Source organism: Lissotriton vulgaris, chromosome 2_1, assembly GCF_964263255.1.
Source record: "Lissotriton vulgaris chromosome 2_1, aLisVul1.2, whole genome shotgun sequence".
Taxonomy (NCBI): domain Eukaryota; kingdom Metazoa; phylum Chordata; class Amphibia; order Caudata; family Salamandridae; genus Lissotriton; species Lissotriton vulgaris.
This window is the reverse complement of record NC_141687.1, coordinates 1,728,309,712-1,728,333,881: the sequence shown is the minus strand read 5'-3', so window position 1 is coordinate 1,728,333,881 and position 24,170 is coordinate 1,728,309,712. Positions and strand designations below refer to the sequence as shown.

The 24,170-nt window shown below is 43.6% G+C and overlaps 1 protein-coding gene across 1 annotated transcript in view; it reads right to left on the bottom strand.

Moving 5' to 3' along the window:
* Positions 1–24,170, bottom strand: part of LOC147733201 (mucin-2-like) — a 1,190,401-nt gene that overhangs the window by 171,067 nt on the left and 995,164 nt on the right. The window contains exons 32-33 of the mRNA XM_086957735.1: positions 10,334–10,508; positions 2,978–3,009 (exon numbers count right to left, since the gene is read on the bottom strand). Coding sequence (XP_086813861.1) covers positions 2,978–3,009; positions 10,334–10,508 — 207 coding nt within the window. The remainder of the gene's footprint in view (positions 1–2,977; positions 3,010–10,333; positions 10,509–24,170) is intronic.

Genomic DNA, 24,170 nt, shown 5'->3' with positions numbered 1-24,170 from the left:
CATGTCAAGGAAGGCCACAGGAGGCCAGACTTAGGAAAGTGGAAGATTGGGAAACAGGTAAGAATCGCAAGGGGAAGCCAGAGAAGGAAAGGGAAGCAAAAATTAAGTAGGAGTTTAGAGCAAAGACGGAGCAACAAGAGAAAAAAGTAACAAAAGGACATAAGTCAGGAAAAAAGTAAAGAAATCAGAGAAAAGCAAAAGTGGTAGAAGAGTAGCAAGAAGGAAAGAGCAGAGTGGCATAGAGAAAGCTAAAACTGGGGGATCATTGGAGCTGCGCAAGAGAGTGAGGGAGAGAATGTAGCAGAGATATTAGGGAAGCAGAGGCAGAAAAAAGTCAGTAACAAAAGTGGCAAAAGGCAAAATAAAATGGAGGTGAGCAAAGATAGAACAGCAGCACAATGGCAAAAGAAGTTTAAAACAGTAGTGGCAAAGGCAAAAACAAATCTTAAGAGAGAGAGAGAGAAATAAAAAGAGAGAGAGAGAGGGCTGGAAGAGGCATGGGAGGTGGGATACAGGAGAGTGAGGGGAAAAGGCAAAGAGCATGCAAGGAGGCAGGAAAAGGCCAGGAAGGAGAGAGTGCAAAGAGGGAGCAACAAACCTTAATTGTGATGAAATGAGAGAAATTAGGAAAAGGGAAAGATGCAAAAAGTAAAGAAATTTGAAAAGAGTGAAAGTTCTAAGGCGGGAAGCAAGCAGAAAACAGCCAAGAGGCATACAGAAATCCAAAACTCATCAAGAGTGTGGGAGATGAGTGAGAGAGCAAACGTGAGACTAAAGTAGAGCAGAGAAGCAACAAGTTAGTAATAATAGTAGCAAAAAGTAAAATAAATATGAAGTGAGCAGATATTGAGCAGTAGAGCAGCAGCAGAAACAAATTCAGAATAATAGTGGCAAAGGCAATTCAAACTTTAAAAGAGGGAGGGAAAAAGATGAAGAGAGAGTCACAGACCAGAAGGAGCAAGTGGAGTACCTCTGAACACACTGGAGTGCGATCTGAAAGGGCCTTTTCTGGATGGGTGTTCAGGCGCAGAAAAGTCCTGGGGGGCATGGAGAAACCTGTTTAATGGCTGGGCCATACTGCAGCTGTCATTGAGTAAGTCTTAGGAGGGGTGGGGAGCATAGCTGGAGGGGACCGGAAGTTGAAGGGATGCAGATGATCACGGTAACAGGTAAGGAGTGTATGGCCAAGCCACTTGTGAGAAGGTTGAGAAAAGGTCAGGTGAGTAAAAAAGAAGCAACAAGAGCCAAAAGTGGCAAAGGCAGAAGCATCAGAAAATGAAGCACTGGAGTGGATTCTGAAAGAGCCTTGCCTGAAAGAAGGTCCAGGCACGGGTAAGTCCAATTGGGGATTAGGAGGAGCCTGAATATTGGGCATTTGGGTCCAAGCCAAAGAGATCCAAGCTATAGTCATCCCAGAGAAGCTTAAGGACTAAATGTAGTGCTTAATTTGAGCTGGTGGTTTCTGGTGTTTGACACCGGCAGGCACTTAATTGTCAACACTGGCGCTTGTGACAGTCTGCTGCAAAGTGATGCTGTCTGGCAAGATGACCACAACAACACTTAATTATTATTTCAATATCCATTACAAAATTACTACTGCCTGGAATCCAAACCATTCTTATAGCTTTAGAGCTGTATAATAGTCCTGTTACACTTGTAGGAGTGTGATGGATAGTAGTTGGGTTGGTACTATAATTGGCAGCATGGCAGGGGCAATGTGTGGTGCAAGCTGTAGTTGCATTCTAACAAAAGCCGTGGCAAATATTTGTTTTACAAGTTAAGCAACTAGAAACCACTGTCCAAGGAGATCCCGATGCTGAAACTTCCCCCAATGTCTAGTACAAATTTTACAAAATGGAAGGTCAGAAAGACAACAATATAGCTGCAGCTTGGTGGTGAGGACGACCTTTGGTCTACAACCTCAGCCCTTAAACTAGAAAATAAATGGTCAAGCAGAAGGCTACCCACTGCGAGAAGGGGACAGAATTAAAAGAGGGCAAACTGGTTGAAGTGCAAGAGCCTGGAGGAGGGTAAAGCGAGTCCTGTGAGGCCAACACCAACCAATATCGCTTCCACTTCGACTTCGTTCTGGTAAGTAATCGGAATCTCTTTGAAAAAGAAATAAAAGTACGCCTAGGCACAGAAATCAATCTCTGCCCATAATTTTAAGGTTTTTTTTTTTTGAGTGGGGACCACAATGTTTTACTCTGCATTTAATATACAAATATTTTTGCACAAGGGCTAAATGGTACAACCTACATTTTCTATACTTTGCTTAGTTTAATCAAAAAGCACATTTAAAGTACACTGTTCTTCACCTCTAAACGATGAACAAAGGCACTATGTTTGAGTTAAAATTAGATGAACCTATTTTTCATGATACATGCAGCACCAATGGATCATAAGCAGTTTGCATTATTTTTACCAAGAAATATTTGATTACTAGGGTTTATCTATGCTAAAAGAGAACATTTATTCATTAGCAAAATATTGTACATTTATTGTTTTGTAATGTTTTTTTTTGTCCTCCTTTTCTCATGTGCAAAAATGTTTGCAAGATGGTCTGTAATATTACGCAAAAAGAATTGGATCAACATATGTTTGGTCCATTCAATTAGGAAGAACAAAAATATATGAAGGAGGGTTTGCACCAATATTTTCACAATGGGAATTTTTCACATGAATGACATTAAAATGATTTATATTTGCAAAAAGATGGCGATGTCATATTTGGTGTCATTAACACTTTCATGAAAAGTGAGACTGCGAGTCTGACATGGACAGAAATGTCTTTTTATTTGGAAAAATAGTAGAAAACACATCTTACCGTCAGCACAGTTTATTGAAAGTTCATTTAAAAATACCTTTTTTAATTTTTTTAAAAAATAAATAGCATTCTAATGGGTAATGTTTAGAAATAAAATAACACCTTCCAGCGCATTCGTCCATCTCGTACTATTTAAATGAGGTTACTCACCAGTTTGGGCTCTCCATCAGGTCCCGTGCAGTCTGAAAAGAGAGAAAGTGTACTTACTATTATTTGGACGAGTAAGAAAGGTCAGGCAAAGTGCAATAACATACTAGGTTAAGAAAGCATCAGAAAGATCCACTTAATATGAATAACAACTAAATTAACTCCTAAAGGTCTGCCGCACACTTCCCTCTAATATTTCGGAACAAAGAAAGTAAGAGAGAAGGGACCAAGAGGTCGGAGTTTAGTCAATTAACTGAGCATATGCTGTTGCAGGAATATTCTTATTCTACATGAAATTAAACTGGTAACTGAAGTGCTTCATGCACATAGATACGGAAAAAAGAAATGCTCACCAGTGAGATTCCTCCTGTGGAAATTAACAGTGATGGCTGCTACTTAACAGCGGTGGGAGGATAGGTCGTGGGGAGCAGGTCGTGGAGGGAGGGATGGGGAGAGAAGGAAGGGAATGAAAATATATATTTTTTAAATCACTTACCTGCCTGCCAGTCGCTGCCTCTCAGACCTCTTCACACGCTTCCAGGACTCCGGGAGCCGGAAGCAGGAACAGGAAGCACCCAGACCTCCAGACTCACCTAGCCAATCACAACGTTGCTAATAGTAGCGTTGTGATTGGTGTGAGCAACGTGGTTGGGCGCTCAGATGGGGCCTGGGAGTCTGGGCATGTTCTCCACCCAGGCTGTGCAATACAGCCCAGTGGAGAGCATTTAAAGTGCGCATGACGGTTTGGCCGGCCCAAGAGTGCCAGCTAAACCGTCATGAGCACTTAGAGTGTGCAAGCCATTCCTCACTGTGCTCTGTGGGCTGTCCCCTACAGAGGAGTACTGAAAAATCAAATGATAATAACAAGGTGTTATTATCTTTTTATTTTTGCAATGCTCCTCAGCCTTAGCAGAGCAGCTGCCCTTGTAAATAATAACAAATTATTAAAGTACTTCAACATCTCTAGTTTTTTATCTTGTGGGTTTTGTCTTTGTTTGCCTGAGCTGACAGGGCAAATTACAGAATGTGCAAGTGAGGATGGTCTTTCTCAAAATCCCATACCACTGCTACGATATACTAGAAATATGACCAGAAAAAACTGATAGTTTCTAACATTTGACTCATGCTGTAAAGAAAATCTCATGTTAAAAAGTCACTTCTGCCCGGTTCCGATTCTGATGCTATTGGGACGGCTGTATGAGGCACTTCCTCAATTTGCGACTAGCATTTTTGTAATCTGCGTGGTATTTTGCAAACAGACCTATATAGTAATAGGTCAGTTAGCAAAATACTGAATCGTAGTGGGTCGCCATTCGACCGACCTCATGACTAATAATGAAGTAGCTCACAAATTGCGAACCTCTATTATTCGCAGACATCACAGGGATGGTAGACTGCTGGAATTATGAGACCATCATGTCTATGGTAGCTTTTAAGTAAGGCACTCATTGTTTTTTAAATTCAGCCCGTTTTCCTGAGGGAAAAAAGTTTCTGTAACAATTTTCAACACTAGGAGTGGTCTATTGGACCATTGCCTACTCCTAAAAATGGATTTTTCAATATTCACAAAGGGGAAGAGGCCCCTTGGTGACTTCTTCCTGCTTCTGAATGACTTACTACTATTTTTGTGTAGTCAGTACAATGTTATTGTTTTGAGACTGGATTTCAGTTGTAAAATTTAAGACTCTGGCTCTCTTTATCAGGTACTAAAACAAACTACACTGTGTAAAGAATCAAGTGGGTCCCCAATCGGCAAAAGTAGGTAATGCTAACGCTCTATTTGTGGCAGTGTGGTCGAGTAGTTAGGCTTATTAAAGGGCAATGATAAGCATTTATTGTACTCACAGAGGCAATAAATGAGACACACAGTCAAGAATAAATCCGATATCAATTTGCAAAAATAACACAGACTTGTATATAAGTTTTAAAACCAAGAACTTTGTTCAAAAGCAAGTACTTTTTAAGATAAGAATGTTTACTCCTGGTAAAATAAATCACAGTTGTGCACAATTATGCACCATAGAAATCCATTGGGAAAATAGCAAAAATCAATATACAATTATACAGTCACTTTCTGAATTTAGCTACGTAGTAAGGCCTGGTATAAAGTTCCCCCAGCAGATTTTGGGAGCGTCTTCAGTTAGAACCCAGAGCAGGGTGCCGGGAACATTGGTAGCAGACGTACTACAGAGAATGGATCCACCTCAGAACAGGCTGTACAATGGGATTTATAGCTTGGTCTGGAGCACTCCAAATGAAGGAGCAGCTTACACATTCTCACAGAGTAGGTCTCAGGAGTCTTGACATCCCTCAAAAGGTGTCTACTTCCTGGACAGCTGGAGTCCAGATTGGACTCTTCGACTCTGTGTCGGTTGCAGGGGGTGCAGTAGCTCAGGTATTGCTATGTCATGACTCCAGAAAGGACCTTTTGTCTTCTCACTTGGTGGGGAGATAGATTTGACCCTCTGGTGCTGGTGTAGCTCTTCTTGCTTGGTTGCTTCATCAGAGTCGACAGGGAGCAGCAAGTTAGGAAACTGGACTCTGCGGTTTCGGTGCCTGCACTGCATCTGCAGGGGAGTAGCCCCTTTCTTCCAAGGGAATTCTTTGGCAATTTGCTGAAGGGCTGGAGCTGCTTTGGGGTTCTTGGAGGCCTCACAACAGCAGGACAGGACAGCAAACCACAATGGTTGAGGCCTTACGGCAGTATGCAGGGTTTCATGCCGAAATTTGACAGCAGATCCTCTGTTCTCAGATCATCAGCTCGTCTTGATCTGTTTTCATCTTCGGTCCATAAAATCTAAAGTTTAGGGTCCAGGGGTGCCATCTAAATACTGAATTTAGGGGTGTTTGGGGGCAGGTAGCAGCCAATGGGTTACCCATCTTTAGGGTGGCTATGCCCTCTATGTGACACTTCCTTTGGGGAGTGGGCACAACCCTGACTTTAATAGACTAATTACATCCCAAGATGGAGGAATTGAAAAAGTGGAGTCGACATCTCCTGTCCTACCTTAGGGATAGTTCTGGCTGAATTTAGCAACACCTTCCAATTAATTTTCCCACCTATTCTCCAACCAAAAGTGGGGTTTGGACAGGGTTATTGGCAACTTCCACTATCTTGAGATGATCAGGTTGCATTTCACAGACGGCATCGCCTTTGAAGCTTTCTACCTCAGAATGCTATTCCTGCCAAGAGGAGGTGAGAGGCACACCTGCCCAAAGCAGGCATTGTTCTTGGTCTCTGAGAACAACGATTCTCACCCCATAAGGCCAGAAACATGTCTGGTGGTGGTAGGCTGGCAAAGACTAGTCAGAGACCACATACATTTTAGTAGGTGTTCAGGGTACCCTCTAAAGTGTCTCATGTGTGTCTTTAATAATAAATCCAACACTTGCACTAGTGAGGATTTATCAAGACAAGTTGTTTGGTACAAAGCATCTTGGGGAACAGTGAAGCCATCATGGGGTTGGGGAACTCTTAATGACTAGTGTCCAGTCCATGTACTCTCTATGGCTTCATTGTGCACTTACAATATCCAAGAATAGGCTAAGATATTGCTGGGTCATAACTCCTCATGCTATTATACCTGCACATGGGATTTAGTGCACCCTACCATAGGGCTGCAGGGCCGGCAGTAGGGGTGAGCTACATATACCTCATGCAATGCCTGGTGCCATGTTGAATCTTCAGTTTTCCCATCACCAAGACACACAGCTTGCAATTTCTCTTGCATTATCTTGGTAAAGGGTCCCTAGGGTGGCAACATGGGGGTTGCTGTGGGTGTTTCCAAGCAACATCCATGGAACCTGACAAATTCCCAGATTTACAAAGTGTTGTAAACCCGGGAATGCATCAGAATTCCCCACCTCCTCAGAAGAGGTGTTGTAGTAGCACAACGAGGCAAACTACTTTTATTTCTCCTTGTTCTTTCCTTTTGCTATGTGTGCTGTATTCTGCAGCACTCACAGAAAGAGGAAAATGATATCAATGATTGTTTTTTGGCAGGAAAGTATCCCTTGCTGCACAAAAGCAATCATCCTCACAAAGCAGGCACTCTTACAGCATGATAAAAGTGTGCATGTGCTAGCACACGTCAGCCAATTGTGCGCCAGCGCAGGGGAAAGCAGTGGGGTGCATTGCATTACTGTTAATACAACACATTCCTATGCTTTTAAAATGATGCAGCAAGGCAAAATCGCTTTGCTGCACCGTGCTGTGTCATTTTATTGTGAATAAGGCCATTAGTGCATAGCTTGGGTGACATTTGTAACAGAAGAAATACTTTTCACATAATCGACCATCTCGTACCAGGTTCTATACGAACTGGCTCAGACGGAAAGGGGACGATACACTACCACGGACGTATCTGGAACAGCGTTATGATTTTTTACGATCTGTAGCTGAACTCAATTAAGCACGAATTTCTGTCCATCATACCACAGTTATTATAAAGGGGTCATACTTGAAGCCACTGAACCTATGGCTTAGCACTCCTTGGGATTTGCTGTAATTCTTGAAAATATTGACCCCATGGGATGTTTCCTATGATTCAACACACATCCCTTTTCCACCATACTGCATATGAATATTAGTTCCAGGAATTCGAAAAAGAATAAAAGAATAACAGATTAAAAGAATATTTTTCTGTTTATTGTATCAGACGAAACTCTGGACATCCTTGAACCAGTGTTCCAGCTTCTATATACAACTTAACCATAGAAGTCACATCTGGACCTCTCCATTACAACATCGTCGCGCTATAGGAGATTCCTCCACTTATCTCGCCCTGAAGAAGTCCCCGTAGGGACGAAACGCGTCGGCTGTGTCCTTTAACATTTGGAATAAATAAAGAAAAATCTTTTTTTGAGAAAATAATTGTCCAGTTTTATATGAGAAATTTCTTTTGTAAATATTTTTTGTGCAAACTAGAAGACCTTAGTTTTCACATGTCCCTGTTGTGGTGCACCTTTGCTTAAAAGTATGTCTGTATCCCGAAGTTCAATATATAACTACCATTGTGATGGTGGGTGGTTGTCAGTGTGCACACTTCTCCCTCGTTGAGATTTAGAGGGGAAATATTAATTGGGCTATATTGGTCAGGTGCTTCTTAAAGTAAGGTTCCACCATCCAACTTGTTTCTTTGAGCATGATAAAAGTGTGCATGTGCTAGCACACGTCAGCCAATTGTGCGCCAGCGCAGGGGAAAGCAGTGGGGTGCATTGCATTACTGTTAATACAACACATTCCTATGCTTTTAAAATGACGCAGCAAGGCAAAATCGCTTTGCTGCACCGTGCTGTGTCATTTTATTGTGAATAAGGCCATTAGTGCATAGCTTGGGTGACATTTGTAACAGAAGAAATACTTTTCACATAATCGACCATTAAAGTGATAATTTATGTAATACAAGTCATTTTTGCCAAAACTATTACCTATAAAAAGATACTTGTCTTCCCACCTTTATACATAGGCTTGGAATGTTGACTAAATCCCAGCCCAAAAAATGTGTGATATTTTTCAGAAACCTCTGTAAAAAATACTTGTCTTCCCACCTCTATACAATAGGTTTGGAATTTTAGCTAAATCCCAGCCCAAAGAAAGTGATATTTTTCAGAAACCTCTGGATTTCATCTATTCAATTTTCAGAAATTTCAAGTTCAAAATTGTCAAAAACAGAGCACATTTGTGATACTGTGGAGATGAGAAAGGCTAATTTTACCATTTGAGTATTTTTTAATCATGAACGTAGAATCGAACAGTACGTACACCATTACCATTTAGATCAATGTTTTGTGTTAAATAAAATTGCTCCGATAATCTTTATTCGAGGACTCCTCCCCTTTTGCTCCAGAGCCTCCTAACCTTGAAATTGGTATTTTTCTTTTTTAAGTAGCAGCTTACAAGGACACAACATGCCAGAATGTAGTTTATTCATTTATTACTACACATATGTGTAATTATTGAGTTTTCTGTTCACCTCAGATACCTGTATCCCTACTGCACTGTTGACTTTTAAAAAGTGTTGTTTTATGAATTTCCAAAAATTGGAGGGGAGCACAAAGTAGGGCAAGCCATTGTTTTTCAATAGCACTGAGATTCCCCTATCCCTCGAAGTAATACGCTGAAATCTAAGATTTGCCAACAAGTACCTTTCACTAGTTCTTAAGTTTCTCCCACAGATACACTGTTGCAGTAAGCTACGCATGTCACCTATGTCAGAGGGGACACTCTAGTCACCTTCACCCACAGTATGGAATTTGCTCTCACGCCCTTCAACCTTTCAAAGCCTTTTGCACTTTTGACCAATACTTGTTTCTCAACTGCTTGATCATTCACGTATAGTTAGCACAGTTACCCTATCCCTGGCTATTCTTTATGAGGGATTAAACCAAGCCATTAAAGCTAGTTGCCTGTTTTTCCAAAACCATTGTCATTGAAATGCTGTACAATATGTATCTTTTTCAAAATCAACTCAGCTCTGCTAACCTGCATTGTGTACGTCTGAGCTACTACATGCATACAGGTGACTGACATATCTACTCAGAGGTACAGAGTGACATACTGACTAAAAGACTCTTAGCACTGGGTAAAGCTCAATCAATGGGGTTGAAAGGGTCCTAAAATGGAATCCTAATCTTTGCCATAGTGGATCTTTCACATTTAAGTTTCCTTTACACAGGCATCATTGATTCACAACAAATTGAGAAAAACCCATGGGACTTACTTAAAAGCCGATTGCGCTGCCGGTGGGTCACTTTTTTTGACGCACCGGTGGCGCAGTGTGTCTGCCCATATTGGGTGCCGCTGCAGGTGAAAAGAACAGGAAAGCGGTGTATGTCATACATGTGGGGTACTCCTGCTCTTTTTGTTTGACGCCGGTCAGCACAGCAAAATTCCTTGTGATGCTGCCCTTTGCCAAAACCTCTCAAATGAGACTCAACCTCGGAACATTCTTTGGTAGTGACCTCTCTTTGACAACTTTTTGGAATTCCTCCTCTTCCAATGTTTCCTTAAAAAATACGAATTGTTCCCCTGACTTATCTTACTTCAAAGCCACACATATACGGATACTCTAAAAACATCTTGCTAAACTACAGAGCCCCGAAAACCTGGGCAATTAGTCCATAATCTACCTAAAATGTAACAAACACTATGATTATTAAAACACCTGCCTAGCATCAAAGTTCAAATCAGTGTGCCTGTTGCCATAAGGCACTGCATAGCTGCAGAACAAGATATTACTATTTGAGATCTTACAGCTTATCTTCTGATACCCAGATTTCAGGGTGCATTAGCAGTTCTGTCTCCTTGTCAGAGAAACATATCAAACTTACACCCAAAATAAATTTTCTGCCACTTACATCGACACTCATAATTGAAGCAGCACACATCTTCATCATAGACTTTTGCTGGTGGGTTTCCATCTAGGCAAACTGGAACAAGCATGGGAGGGCAGATAACAGTAATAATGCTTCTGTTGCCAGTCATCTCGCAGACTGAGTTGGAACAATTGATGATATGTATGATGGGGGGAATCTACAATCAGAAAGGTTACATTACATTTCCACATAAACAGAAACATAATATGTGACATTGCTCCGATATGTGTCCAAAATCGGGTGATAAGTTGCCATTGCAGGTATTAAGGAAACTGTGCAACAGAGTGACTTCACCACTGCACAGAGGTAAGAAATTGAACATTCATGGAAGAAGACTTGTCTATTGTTCCTCCACCCTTTTGGACAAACCTAAACATCTCAAACTCAAAATCAAGAGACTTCCACCCCCGATTTTAGAAATCATTTTCAGGCCAATTCAGCATAAATTAAAAGTCATATTAAAGGTTTATAGTATATATTATTTTTTCACACATTATAATAACAGTGCATGTCACCTTTTTTGCCGTCCTCTAGATTGGGGGCAGACATGTTGTTTCCCAACAGACATTTATACAAGTATAACTGCTTTTTCACATCATCCATGCAGATACCCTTAACATTATAACTATTACATTGCCAAATTGAAATATTTTCTAATGGGCTTCAGCTCCATCACTCAAGTAGAATTGTAGAGACTTGCACAAAATGTTTTATCTCATATTAACGAATACATCAGCAGTTGTATGATGCTGGAGGCAACCTTGAAGAGATGACTGGTGGGGAAAGGACAGAGAGATCTGAGATAGAAAGAATATCAAAAGTGGAAGAATATTAGACAATAAAGAAAGCTTAAGCAGGTCCTGTACGCAGAAGCTCTACAGTAAGTGCCTTTGAAAGATCTATAAACCAAGACAGCTACAAAGGTCAGTGATTAAAGAGAAGCAATAGGCAATATTTCACTATCAGCAGTAATACGTTTAAAACTTCATTTGTGTTAAATGATGCTGCAGGGATCAAGTTTATTTCTTCAAAATATACATGGAGAATGGATAACTTCCTAATTACAGGGAAGGAACTATAACTTTTTACTGTATTCTTGCTGTTTTTGAGGTCTTGCCTAGTCAGCGCTTGCACAGTCTGTTCGAGACATGCTGTATTGAGGTATGGACTTTAAGCTCAACCCATCTTTTCAATTGTCTCCTGTTACTGTCCTTTGTAAATGGTGTATTTTGATTCATGAATAGGCTTAGTAGGCCCTCCTCCGTACCTCTTTTCATCCCTTTGTAACCTACCATGAGGACTGTCCCTGTTACATGTGTTGTTACTCAGTCTGTTTTATTTACATATTTACATTCTGCCAGCACTATTTTCTTAAATGACTTTCTCCTACCTGCTGTTGCAGGCACACTTTTCACCTCTCAGCTAACACACACAGCATTTGTTTCTGACATGCACTAATGAGCAGAAAAACAGTAGCACAGTAAAGCCTGAGAAGGGCCTGCTTTTGTGTTAGAAGGAAGCTTCCATGATTACCCTGTCCTGGAAGAGATCAATTCAGAGAGATGCCTTTGATTGAGCCATGCACAGTATCTGTTCCTTGGCCTGTGCTTCAGATGTTTTTTTCTAGTTTGATGCCTCATTTGTTGGCACCAGCACTGGTACACTGGTACTGCAATGCCTTCCAGAGTTGATATATGGAGAGATGTTAGACCTGACATCATTTGGTGTATTTCACCTGTCTCGTTGCTTGTTGACCTCTCGGTTTTGACTCTGTTTTGCTAGCTTAGTATTACTGCTCACTTTCTCACTGCTGTTCATGGTTAAAGTGCAAGTGCTCCTGTTGGAAATGGCATTATAGTGGTGTTTCCATGTTTGGCATGTTTGATTTACTAGTAAGTCCCTAGTAAATTGCACTAAGTGTGTCGGAGCCTGTAAATCAAATGCTACTAGTGGACCTGCAGCAGTGATTGTGCCACCCACACAAGCAGCCCTAAGAATGGTTCTTAGACCTGCCACTGCAGTGTCTGCATGCAGTTTGTAACTTCCATGTCGACCTGGCAAGTGCACCCACTTACCAGGCACTCATTTTCCCTTTTCCTACATATGTCACCCCTAGGGTAGGCCCAAAGTACCCCTGTGGGCAGGATGCTGTGTAAGTTAAAGGTAGGAAATGTGCTGGTGTGTGTGACATGTCCTGGTAGCGAATTACAGTGCATTAGTTTTTCATTAGGGAAAGGCTATCTGCCCCATAGGATAGAATGGGAGTTTACTTATGACATTTTATAAACATAACTTCCCATTGGGATAAGATGGGAAATGAGTTTAGTATGCATGGACTCAGAATGTAAAAATGCACCTTTTAGTAATGATGATTTTTATGTTCTGTGTTTGAGAATACCACTTTTAAAAAGTAGGTAGTTTCTTGCTTAGCCATCCTGTGGGCCTCTTCTGGGTTTGTGGATTGACTGCCTTTGGAGTGACAGGGGCTGGGGATGTGCATTCTCTTCAGACAACCACTGAGGGGGAGTCGAAGTATGTCCTGCCTTTCCTGGATGAGTTAAGGCCGGGCTGAATAGACCTGGTCTAGATTTAGATTAGTTGGAGGAGATTTCCTTGCACCTGAATAGGCCTGGTCTGCCTTGGACAATGCTGTCTCCACCTCCTGCTGGGAAGCTGGGCCAGAGAGGACAGAACTGTGTTTTGCTGAGCACAGGCACTCTAGCCCCAGGAGAACAAATTAATTTTAAGCAGAAATATTGGGACCCAGACCCCAGAAATTTAGAACTCACGTTAAAAACAAAACCTGCCATGAAGAAGAGTTTGAAGATCTGCCAGAGGAGTATTGCCTATTTGCAGTGTTGTCACTTTGTTGGTTTGGCATGCAGTTGGTTCTGCTGCCTTTTGCAGTGGAAGTACTGGACTGAACTTCCTCTAACTTGTTACTGAGTATCTGTAAGGGCTTGTAAGCAAGCTTGCCTCCTGTTCACGAAGTCTCAGGGACAGCAAAGACTGCACTCCTCTCTGGGCGCTTCCTCTGGAACTGTGGGTTTCAGTTGCTGCAGAGGAGGAAAAGCAGCTGACTCTGTCGCTGGCTCCATGTCCTGTCCTGCAGAGAGCACCGCCACAACTCGCACTGAAACCCTGGTCTCACCAACGATGACTACAAACACTGTCACCATTGAGACATTGCTTGCACGTGACCTGTGGACTCTGCATTCCGTACCGCCTAACTTCACATCGCCACTCTGATCTCACTGACACGTCACTGCTCTTGAACTGGCTCTGTTGCCTGCATCGCGATCTGTCAGCACTGTATTGAGTACGGCCCCCTTCGTATTGTAGCCCTAGTCCCACCAACGCCGCTTGGCGACCGTCACTGAACTGCTGCCTGCACAGCAACCTGAGGACACCGCACTCTGCACTGCTACGCTTCACATCACAACCACAAAGGTTGCCACATCCGGACGCCTCAGCCGCAACTAAAAAAGGTACTGTTAAGAAGTCTGTCGACCCTACCGCTGACCCATTCCTACGCAGTTAGCAGGAACTGTTGGATTCTGTCATTTTCAGTATTGCAGTAGCACCAGACAGAGCTATCGACTTCAAGTAATTGCACTTTTAAAGTTATTCTTGCAAAGTTCATATTTTAAGTACCGTATGTCTGATTTTTGTTGTTTTGGTCTTGTTTTGAATATATAAAAATGTTGCCCATTTTTCTTAACTGGTGAGGAGTCCTTTTGTAGTGTTTTCACTGTGTTGTTGTTGGTTATGTGCAAGTGGTTTACACGCTGCCTCTGAGATAAGCCTGACTGCTCATGCCAAGGTACAAAGGGAGTGAGCAGGGGTTGTTTTAGGAGAGTAACTCTCTTACCCTGACTAGGAAGAAGGGTCTCTACTTGGACAAAGGTGCAAACCAATGCCAACTAGCGACCCCCCATTTCTAACAACAGACATGTGGGCTTTCTCCAAGGAAGACTGCTAGTTCTTCTACTGTGATGCTGTGTGCTTAATTTGTCAGCATTCTTGAATACTAGGCATACAGGGGCTTCCTTCCCCAACCTCTACTGACCTTCATCCTGCTGGCACCCTTGTCAAAGCATCCTATTTACATGTGTCTCATTCTGCACTACCCTATCGCTTTGATGTCCATCTCTGCTCTAGCTGTAGTGATTGCCTTTAATTATTCATGTGCAGTCCTTGGCATGCTGATGTGGTACTTATGGAGTGAAGAGGAGGGTAATCCTGAGACCATGTATGGTGGATGCAGGAGTAATAGTCCTATGAGGCCACGAGGCCAGCATTGTTGGAAGCTCAATGTTACTCACCGCACCTACAGAGCTGGCTTTCACAGCATGTGAGATTCTGAGGTCTGCTAAAAGTACATTGTTTTTAACAATTCCAAATTAAAGGTGGAGGACGTTGTCCTCTGTGAAATACTCAGGATTACAGCATTACGTGCAGAAAGTGCTGTTGAAGCAATTTTACTACCAATTTTGGGAATAGCAAGACAGGCTCAGTCGGATGAGGAGAGTACAGAAATACACCATTTTGTTGTCTGGGTGGAGCACTCCTGGGTGTACAGAACAGAGGGTTTTTAACTATTTTATTCTTTTACTTGTGCTTGGATTTTTGGGGATCGATTTTGGCTATTAAGGAGTTCTGTGGTTGAGTCAAGCTAATGTAATCGCTTATTCAACAGCTGTGCTTGAGATGTGTGGTCTAGTGCTGCCTGGTTATGTGTGTTGTGACTAGGAGCTGTAAGTGCACAAAACTGGTAGGTCTACACTGCAAGTACTTGCCTAAACATGAACATGTCTTGTTCCAATGCTGACTTGGAATGAGAACTGTCTCCTGAGTGTCAAGCATGCATATGCAGAGTTCTTCCCATTTGTAACTCTTAGGGTAAGAGCACAACGGGTTATGCAGGGTGGACGGGCAGTCGAGAACATGGGGCTTCCACTGTAAGTGCTTTAGTCTCACAGTGGTGTTGGAAGCTCTAGTAATACATATACTGCATTACGACTGAGTATACGAAAACATGGTTAATTAGCATACCATGTGAGACAGGTCTTTGATGTCTGCTCTGCAGGCTGTCTAGAAATATGTGGTTTGGTAAAAAGGTGCACAACTATGCAAGGCTTCATGCATTCGGCACAGGCCATTGAAGTTTCACTTTAAGTGTAGCTAAGGAAGGGGTTACTTTTTAGGTTTGGTTACAGACAACTTTATTTCTTTGTTGGATCTTTTGATGACAATTCTCAGCTCATGGTATTGGCTGTTTGGTGTATCATTCCTCCTCCCAGGGAGTGTCTCCTTTGAAATTCACAACTCTATTATCTAGCAGAGCAGTGGCCTTTTTATTGAAGCATAGTCAGGAGCTGTTCATGTCCTTCAGAGCATGTATTACTTCTTCACCTGCCATCAGGCATTTTATTGGTGGATAAGTTGCAGAGTCATATCAAGTCTAAATTAGATTGAATCTGAAACAGATCACAAAACGATGATAATAGGAGGAGCATGCCCACAAAGCAGATTAAAATGATCTGGAAATGCTCGGCCGCTACACACATCCAGTGTTTCTGGTCTCATGTGAACATGCCATGGCAATCAGTGTTTATGCTCTGACCATGATCCAACAGGTTTCATTTGCTGCTCATGTTCTGATAGTGTGGTCTGTTCCTATGTCGGCTTATTCAGAGTTGTCTGGGACACATACTTGCAGCATAGGCTGAAGATTAGCATCTGTCGTCTGAGCTTGTGGGAATGAGTTTTTTCTGTTGCATAAGCCCTAATGGTTTATATATGGCAATAGTGTTAGAATTTTGGAATTAGTTAACATGCAGTAATTAGTGTCTCCAGTTGTTTGAGACTGCCTATTTTTTTTTAGCATTCAAACACACAGATCTAGAGCTTAGCTCCTACCTATTTGTTATTTTTCTTCAACAAAAACGCAAAGCTATCCACACAGTTCCATGTCACACAATTCAACTCAACACATTTCCAATTCACTCCATATAATTCAACATCGAACCACATAATACAACTTAACAACACACTGACACACCACACCACATACATCCAATACACAACACACAATTCCACATCATGCCTAAAAATTCAACAGCATGCTACATAATAAACTCCACTACACTACACACTACTCCACAACACAAAATAACATTCCACATAATTACACTCCATAACACACAATCCCACTCCACATAATTCCAGTACACTCAATACCACATTATTACTATCCAAACAATTCCATAGCACACCATTCCATATAATTCCTCTACACAAATCCACTCCACACAATTACACAATTAACTAATCCAATCCAACCCACATAATTCCACCACCCACCACATACATACACTCCACAACACATAGGTAAATAACATTGCCATTTTAAATTCCAATAGCACTAATTCAAACAAGTGCAAGACCAATTGCACTTTCCATTCTTGTTTATTTTTGATGTTGGACATCTTTTGTTCATCTTCTGAAGGAGCTGGGCCATGCTAATAAGCTCTTAGATGCATTTATTATGCCGGAAAGATAAAAATGCTGAGTGCTCAAATTGACAAAGTGTACTCTATGAAAAGCCACCTATAAAAGTGCAAAAATGTGTTGCACAGCTGCATAAAGGTAAAACCTGGACTGTCTTCCTTATTGGCATTTAGAATAGGTGTGTACGAAATTTGCATAGTTTCCCTTTGTGTAATTACTCACAGTTTCATGGAAATTAATCAAGCAAAGCATTTGATGTTTTTTTGTACTGCAAAATACATCCTTGTGTCTTTATATGAGAGAGTGAGTAATACATTGGACAAAATGACCAGTGGCTGCTTGCGCGTTATTTGTGTTGTTTCTCAAAGGACGTAAAATTAGATGACATGGTATAATGCCACAATTTTAGCCATTTTGTGTAAAATGATTAACGAAAAATGAAAGAAATCACAGATTATACCTGTGCAATAAAAATCTTGCCCCAGACTAATTTAAAAGAGATTCACCTATTGTATAAATCCATGTTTGGTGTCAGAGGTTGTTTGAAAGAACTGTAATCTGATTTTTATCTCTGACGTGGCAGATTTGAGACTTTGGCTATGCTGTATTGCATGTAAAGGTTTTGAATAGATGAGCAATGTTCAAATTTGAATGGAAACTTAAAGGAGTTGTTTCCCCTCTTAGACAAGAAAAAAACTATTGTGCATCTAACTAAATTTTGTGCAGTAGCTACAGAGGCCTGTGCTTTAACAATCAGTATATTTACCTTAGCACTTGTCTAAAGTGTGTTAGGAAAATGCTAGAAACATTAGCGGCTCCTAGAGGGAGTGCTGCGGGTTGGTGGAGCCAGGCGAGATGGGGTAGGGCGGGGGGTAGTAAACTCCGTCTCATGGCCGACCAGAGTAATGTAAATAAATAAATAAAAAACGAATTTCATTGCGCATGCTGAATCCCCCGCCTCACCGCCCGCGGCACTCCTTCCAGGAGCAGCTACTGGCTAGAAACTTCAAGTTTGTAGCATATAGATAAATCAGTATTATAAAGTAAATTTATGTATTTGATTTTTATTTACACAAACTGTAAGAAGCCATACTGCTTGACAGAAATGTAGCTATGGTTTTCTTAATCGGCTAACCCTCTTTGCCTGGCAAAACCATGTAGTGTTTTCACCTAATTGCCCCTCTTTACACCTAATCTCCCATAGAACTACATTTGCCCAATGCCTGATTTCATTAGACTGCAACCCAATTGACAGAATAAAAAAGTCCCCACATCCAACTTAGAGTTTCTGTGTTGAATGAGGCCATAATACTTGCTCCCTTTGTGAAGAAGTGATTTTTGTATCCTAGTGGAAATTGTAACATTGGTTGGGTGACAACTGGGACCTGGGGAGGTTTGCATCTACATGAGCCCTGGGAGGGTTTAGTCATCTGGCCTGTCAGGGGGGAGGTTTGAAGAAAATTAGATAAGATAAAAGTGAAGGCAAGTAGGCAAGAGTCTTGCATCTTTGCTGCCAGTGAAACAGAGGATTTGGCATGTTGTTGGAGGTATGTCTTTCTGAAAATTGAAGAACTAAATCACGCTGTTGTAAATATTAAATGGAATCAGCACCCACAGATTGAGTTAGCCTTTCAAAAACACCTGCATGGAAACCATTAAAGCAGTTCAAATGAAAGATAAAGAAGACTTGCTTTTTCTTTCTATAAGAATCCCAATCAACTCAATAGGACTTTGGAGAAAACGTTGTTTCAGGTCTACCTTTGAACTAGGAGTACTCTCCAAAGGCTCAGAAAGATACTCTACTGTTCACTCCCAAGTACAAAATAATAATTTAGAAGAGACAGAGGAAGCTAGGTCTGTTGGAAGGAGACCAGGAGATGAGTGACAGTTGGACATTTCCTCATCCAGATCATTCAAATTTTCTTCCTTCTGTCTGAGAAGTAAACACGGGTAATATCCTTTTGTACTCGGTCATTACACCGCTTACCATTACTACGCACGCGTTGCAAATAACGCAGAGCCTTTAGTACATATGGTATTAATTCGCATCCGCTGTTAAGACGCATGCATAGTAATATGGGAGTCAGGGAGGCAGCGATGACGGCTCCGATGAGGCAACGTTGATGGCTCCAGGCACCCACCATGGTGATACAGGTAAGAGGGACTGTTTAATTTTGTAGGGTTTGTGTTTGAGGAGTAGTGTTTTTAGTTTAAGGGTAGTGTTGTGGGTCGTGTAGGGTAGTGTTTGTGTGTAGGTACAGGAGTGGGGGATGGGGAAGGGTTGTGCGTAGGGTAGTGTTTTAGGGTTTAGAGTAGTGTTTGTGTAGTGTTTTAGGGTTTAGGGTAGTGTCAGGAGGTTGTGTAGAGAAGTGTTTGCATGTAGGGGCAGGACTGGAAGTAGGGGCAGGGTCGTGCTTAGGGTAGTGTTTTAGGGTTTAGGGTAGTGTTGTAATGTTTGTGTAGTGTAGGGTAGTGTTTTAGGGTTTAGGGTAGTGTCGGGGGTTATGCAGGGTAGTGTTTCAATCAATCAATTAATCAATCAAAGCATTTGTATAGCGCGCTACTCACCCGGAGGGTCTCAAGGCGCTTAGGGGAGGGGGGTCCGCTACTGTTTGAACAGCCAGGTCTTGAGTTGCTTACTGAAGGAGAGGTGGTCTTGGGTCAGGCGGAGGCGGATGGGGAGGGAGTTCCACGTCTTGGCAGCCAGGTAGGAGAAGGATCTTCCTCCCGTTGGGGCTCTTCGGATGCGGGGGACGGTGGCGAGGGCGTGGGTGGTCGATCGAAGCTGGCGGGTGGGAGTGTAGAAGGTCAGGCGGTCGTTGAGGTATCTTGGGCCTTGGTTGTGGAGAGCTTTGTGAGCGTGGGTGAGGAGTCGGAACGTGATTCTCTTGCTGACGGGGAGCCAGTGCAGGTTTCTCAGGTGTACGGAGATGTGGCTGTGTCGGGGAATGTCCAGGATGAGGCGTGCTGAATGCGCTGGAGTCTTTTCTGGAGTTTGGCTGTGGTTCCGGCGTAGAGGGAGTTGCCGTAGTCCAGTCGGCTGGTGATGAGGGCCTGTGTGACGTCTTCCTGGTTTCGGTGGGGATCCACCGGAAGATCTTACGTAGCATGCGTAGGATGTTGAAACATGACGAGGAGACAGCGTTGACTTGTCTGGTCATGGAGAGGGAGGAGTCCAGGATGAAGCCCAGGTTGCGTGCGTGGTCTGTTATCTTGGGTGCGCTGCCCAGGGCAGGGGGCCACCAGGAGTCGTCACAGGCGGAGGGCGAAGATCCCAGGATGAGGACTTCCGTCTTATCTGAGTTCAGTTTCAGGCGGCTGTTCATCATCCACTCGGCTACGTCTTTCATCCCTTCGTGTAGGTTGGTTCTGGCGGTGGCGGGGTCGTTGGTGAGGGAGAGGATCAGCTGGGTGTCGTCGCGTAGGAGATGATGTTGAGGTTGTGTTGGCGTGCGATGGCCGCAAGGGGGATCATGTAGATGTTGAACAGCATAGGGCTGAGTGATGATCCTTGTGGTACGCCGCAGATGACTTTGGTGGCCTCGGATCTGAACGGGGGGAGGCGGACTCTCTGTGTTCTTCCGGCGAGGAAGGAGATGATCCATTCCAGTGCCTTCTCCTGGATTCCGATGTTGTTGAGGCGCTGAACTAGGATGCGGTGGCAGACCGTGTCGAACGCCGCAGAGAGGTCCAGGAGGATGAGGGCCGCTGTTTCCCAGTTATCGAGCAGGTTTCGGATGTCGTCGGTGGCTGCTATGAGGGCGGTCTCGGTGCTGTGGTTGGCCCAGAAGCCGGACTGCGAGTGGTCGAGGGATCCATTAGTCTTGAGGAAGGCGGCCAGCTGACTTTGGCAGGAAAAGGAAGGAGCAAGATGGGGCGGTAGTTCTTGAGGTCGGTGGGGTCCGCTGATGGTTTCTTCAGTAGGGCGCTGAGTTTGGCGTGCTTCCAACTCTCTGGGAAGGTGGCGGTGTTGAAGAAGGCGTTGATGATGTCCCGTAGATGGGGTGCGATGACGGAGTCGGCCTTGTTGATGACGTGGTGAGGGCAGGGGTCGGTTGGTGATCCGGAGTGGATGGAGTTCATTGTGCGGATGGTGTCTTCGGTGTTGACCGGGGTCCAGGCGCGGAGGGTGGTGGTGTCGGGCGTTGGTACGGTCGTGGGGTGTGTTGGCTGTGTGCTGAAACTGTTGTGTATATCTGCGATCTTGCTGTGGAAGAACGAGGCGAGCGAGTTGCAGAGGTCTTGCGAGGGAGTGATGTTGTTGCTTCCGGCGCTAGGGTTCGAGAGCTCTTTGACAATGTTGAAGAGTTCCTTGCTGTTGTGGACGTTGTTGTCCAGTCGTTCCTTGAATGCAGTTTTCTTGGTGACGTGGATCAGCTGGTGATGCTTTTGAGTGGCGAGATTGAGGGTGGTCATATTGTCTGTAGTTGGGTATCTGCGCCAGGCTTTCTCGAGGGCTTGGCAGTTCTTCTTGGAGCTCTTGAGTTTGTCGGGAAACCCAGGATGCCTTCTTGGTGCCAGGTCTGGGGGGGGGGTCTTCAGTGGAGCGAGGTCGTCTGCGCAGTTGCTGATCCACCTCGTGAGGTTGTTGGTGGCTTGGTTGGGGTTCGCTGAGCTGGCGGGAGGGTTCTGGCTCAGGGATGTGGAGAGCTAGTGGCTGTGATCTTGTTCCAGCTTCTGCAGGGAACCTGTTGCAGGTGGTGGTGGGTCATGGTCCTTCTGAAGCTGAAGTGGACGCAGCTGTGGTCTGTCCAGTGGAGTCCGGTGGCGTGGCTGAAGGAGATGTCCTTGCTGGAGGAGAAGACGGGGTAAAGCTTATGGCCGGCGTAGTGGGTGGGGGTGGTCACCAGTTGCTTGAGTCCGAGGTTGGCAAGGTTGTCCAGCAGGGTGGTGGTGTTGTTGTCGTTGTTGTTCTCCAGGTGGAAGTTGAGGTCCCCGAGGAGGATGTAGTCAGCGGAGGGGAGGGCGCGCGGGCTGATGAAGTTGGCGATGTCTTCGCTGAATTGTGTGCGTGGTCCTGGGGGTCTGTAGATGAGGGTGCCTCTGAGGGTGGTCTTGGGGTCGGTGTGGATCTGGAAGTGCAGGTGTTCGGCGGCTGTGAGGGTGTCGTCGGAGTTGGTCGTGATGCGGATGGTGTTCTTATGGACGATGGCGATGCCTGCTCCAGTCTGGTTGACGTGGTCACTCCAGGTGATCTTGTATCCGTCCGGGATGGCGATGTCGGGTGCTGAGGAGGCGTTCATCCAGGTTTTCGTGAGGAAGGCGACTTCTGGAGATGTGGTTTCGAGGAGGTTCCAGAGTTCTACGGCGTGCCTGTGGACGGAGCGAGTGTTGAGCAGGATGCACTTCAGGTGGTTGCTGCTGGTGCTTGGCTTGTCTTGGCGGGTGCGGTGCAGGTCCGGATGCAGGAGAACTTGCAGGATTGGCAGGTGAAGGGTCCGTGGGTGCGTCCTGGGGTGGCTCGGTGGCAGCCGGGGATTTGGCCGGTGTTGAGTGCATTGAGGGTCGCGTAGTCTTAAGTCGTTGGGAGCAGGGAGACCGGGTGAACTCACCGAGGAGCCGCGCGGCGGGTGGAGCGACCGTCTCTGACGATGTCAGGTCAGGTCACCTACACTGTTCCAGTGTAGGGGATGGACTGGGGGTAGGGGCATGGCCATGCTGGGATAGTGTTTTAGGAATAAGGGTAGTGATAAGTAGTGTTTGTGTAGTGTAGGGTACTGTTTTTGGGTTTAGGGTAGTGTCAGGGGGGGTCGTGCAGGGTAGTGTTTAAGTGAAGGTGACGGACTTGGAGTAGGGGTAGGGTCGTGCTGGGGTAGAGATTTAGAGTTTAGGGTAGTGTAGTAGTGTGTGTAGTGTGTGTACTGTAGGGTAGCATTTTAGGGTTTAGGGTAGAGTTGGGTGTTGAGCAGGGTAGTGTTTCAGTGTACGAGATGGACTGGGGGTAGGGGCATGGTCATGCTGGGTTGTGTTTTAGGATTAGGACTAGTGCAGTAGTGTTTGTGTAGTGTAGGGTAGTGTTTTAAGGTTTAGGGTAGTGTCAGGGGTCGTGCAGGGTAGTGTTTAAGTGATGAGGACGGACTGTGAGTAGGGTAGGGTCGATCTGGGGGTAGTGTTTTAGCATTTAGGGTAGGGTAGTGTAGTAGTGTTTTTGTAGTGTAGGGTAGTGTTTTAGTGTTTAGGGTAGTGTCAAGGGGTCATGCAGGTAGTATTTAAGTGACGGGGACCGACTGGGAGTAGGGGTAAGGTCGTGCTAGGGGTAGTGTTTTAGGGTTTAGGGTAGTGTTGTAGTCTTTGTGTAGTGTAGGGTACTGTTGTAGGGTTTAGGGTAGTGTTGGCGTTGTGCAGGGTAGTGTTAGGGAGTAGTGTTAGGGAGTAGTGACAGGATTGGGGCTAGGGGCAGTGTCATGCAGGGGGTAGTGATTTAGTGTTTAGGGTAGTGTAGTGGTGTTTTAGTAGTGTAGGGTAGTGTATTTTTGAGGGTTTTGGTAGTGTTTTTAACTTTGTGTAGTGTAGTGTATTTGTATGTAATGTTGGGTTTTATTATTACTAGGCAAGTTTTCAGTTTGCATACATTAACACTTTCAATGTAATGGTATGCAAACTAAAAATGTGAGTAGTAACTGTCTTTGCTAAGAAAAAAACGCAACAAAAACATCATGAAAGAAAATCGATTTAGCTATTGTTGTTAAATCACTAATATTATTAAAATAATTTTCACATATTTACATTTATAAGTATCTGACAAAAAGGTTTTCCTTATATGTTTCCCTATTATATTAAATAAGAAAGCTTTCATTAGATAAGGTAAAAAATATAGGAGCACATGCATCACGCCTTTTTCCGTTCGCAAACAGGCCGATTCATAGAATGGGCCAGTTTGCAAAAAGAACAAGCATTTGCAATGCAATAGGTCTCGCATTAGGAAAGTTTGAGCTATTGGTATTGTAAAAAACACATTTTTTTATGTGTTGGTTTTGAAAATAGCAAAATTATTAGCTTTGGTATTTACAATGCCAATAGTTATAACTTTCGCAAATGTGACACCTATAGCACTTGTAATGCAATATGTGTTGTATTTACGTGACTTAGATGTATTGATAATACAAATAACAATGGCTTTTAATTTTTTGTAATAATAATACTTAAATAAAAGTTCTTGTAATTTATAATGGAAATAGCTTAAACTTTTGTAAATAACTTTTGTGAAGATTATGTTCAGTGTTTTTTATTGTGACGAAAATCCAAGGACAGAAGTGAAATATTAACATATTTTTGTGACATTTGTAATAAAGCTTTAAACATTGAG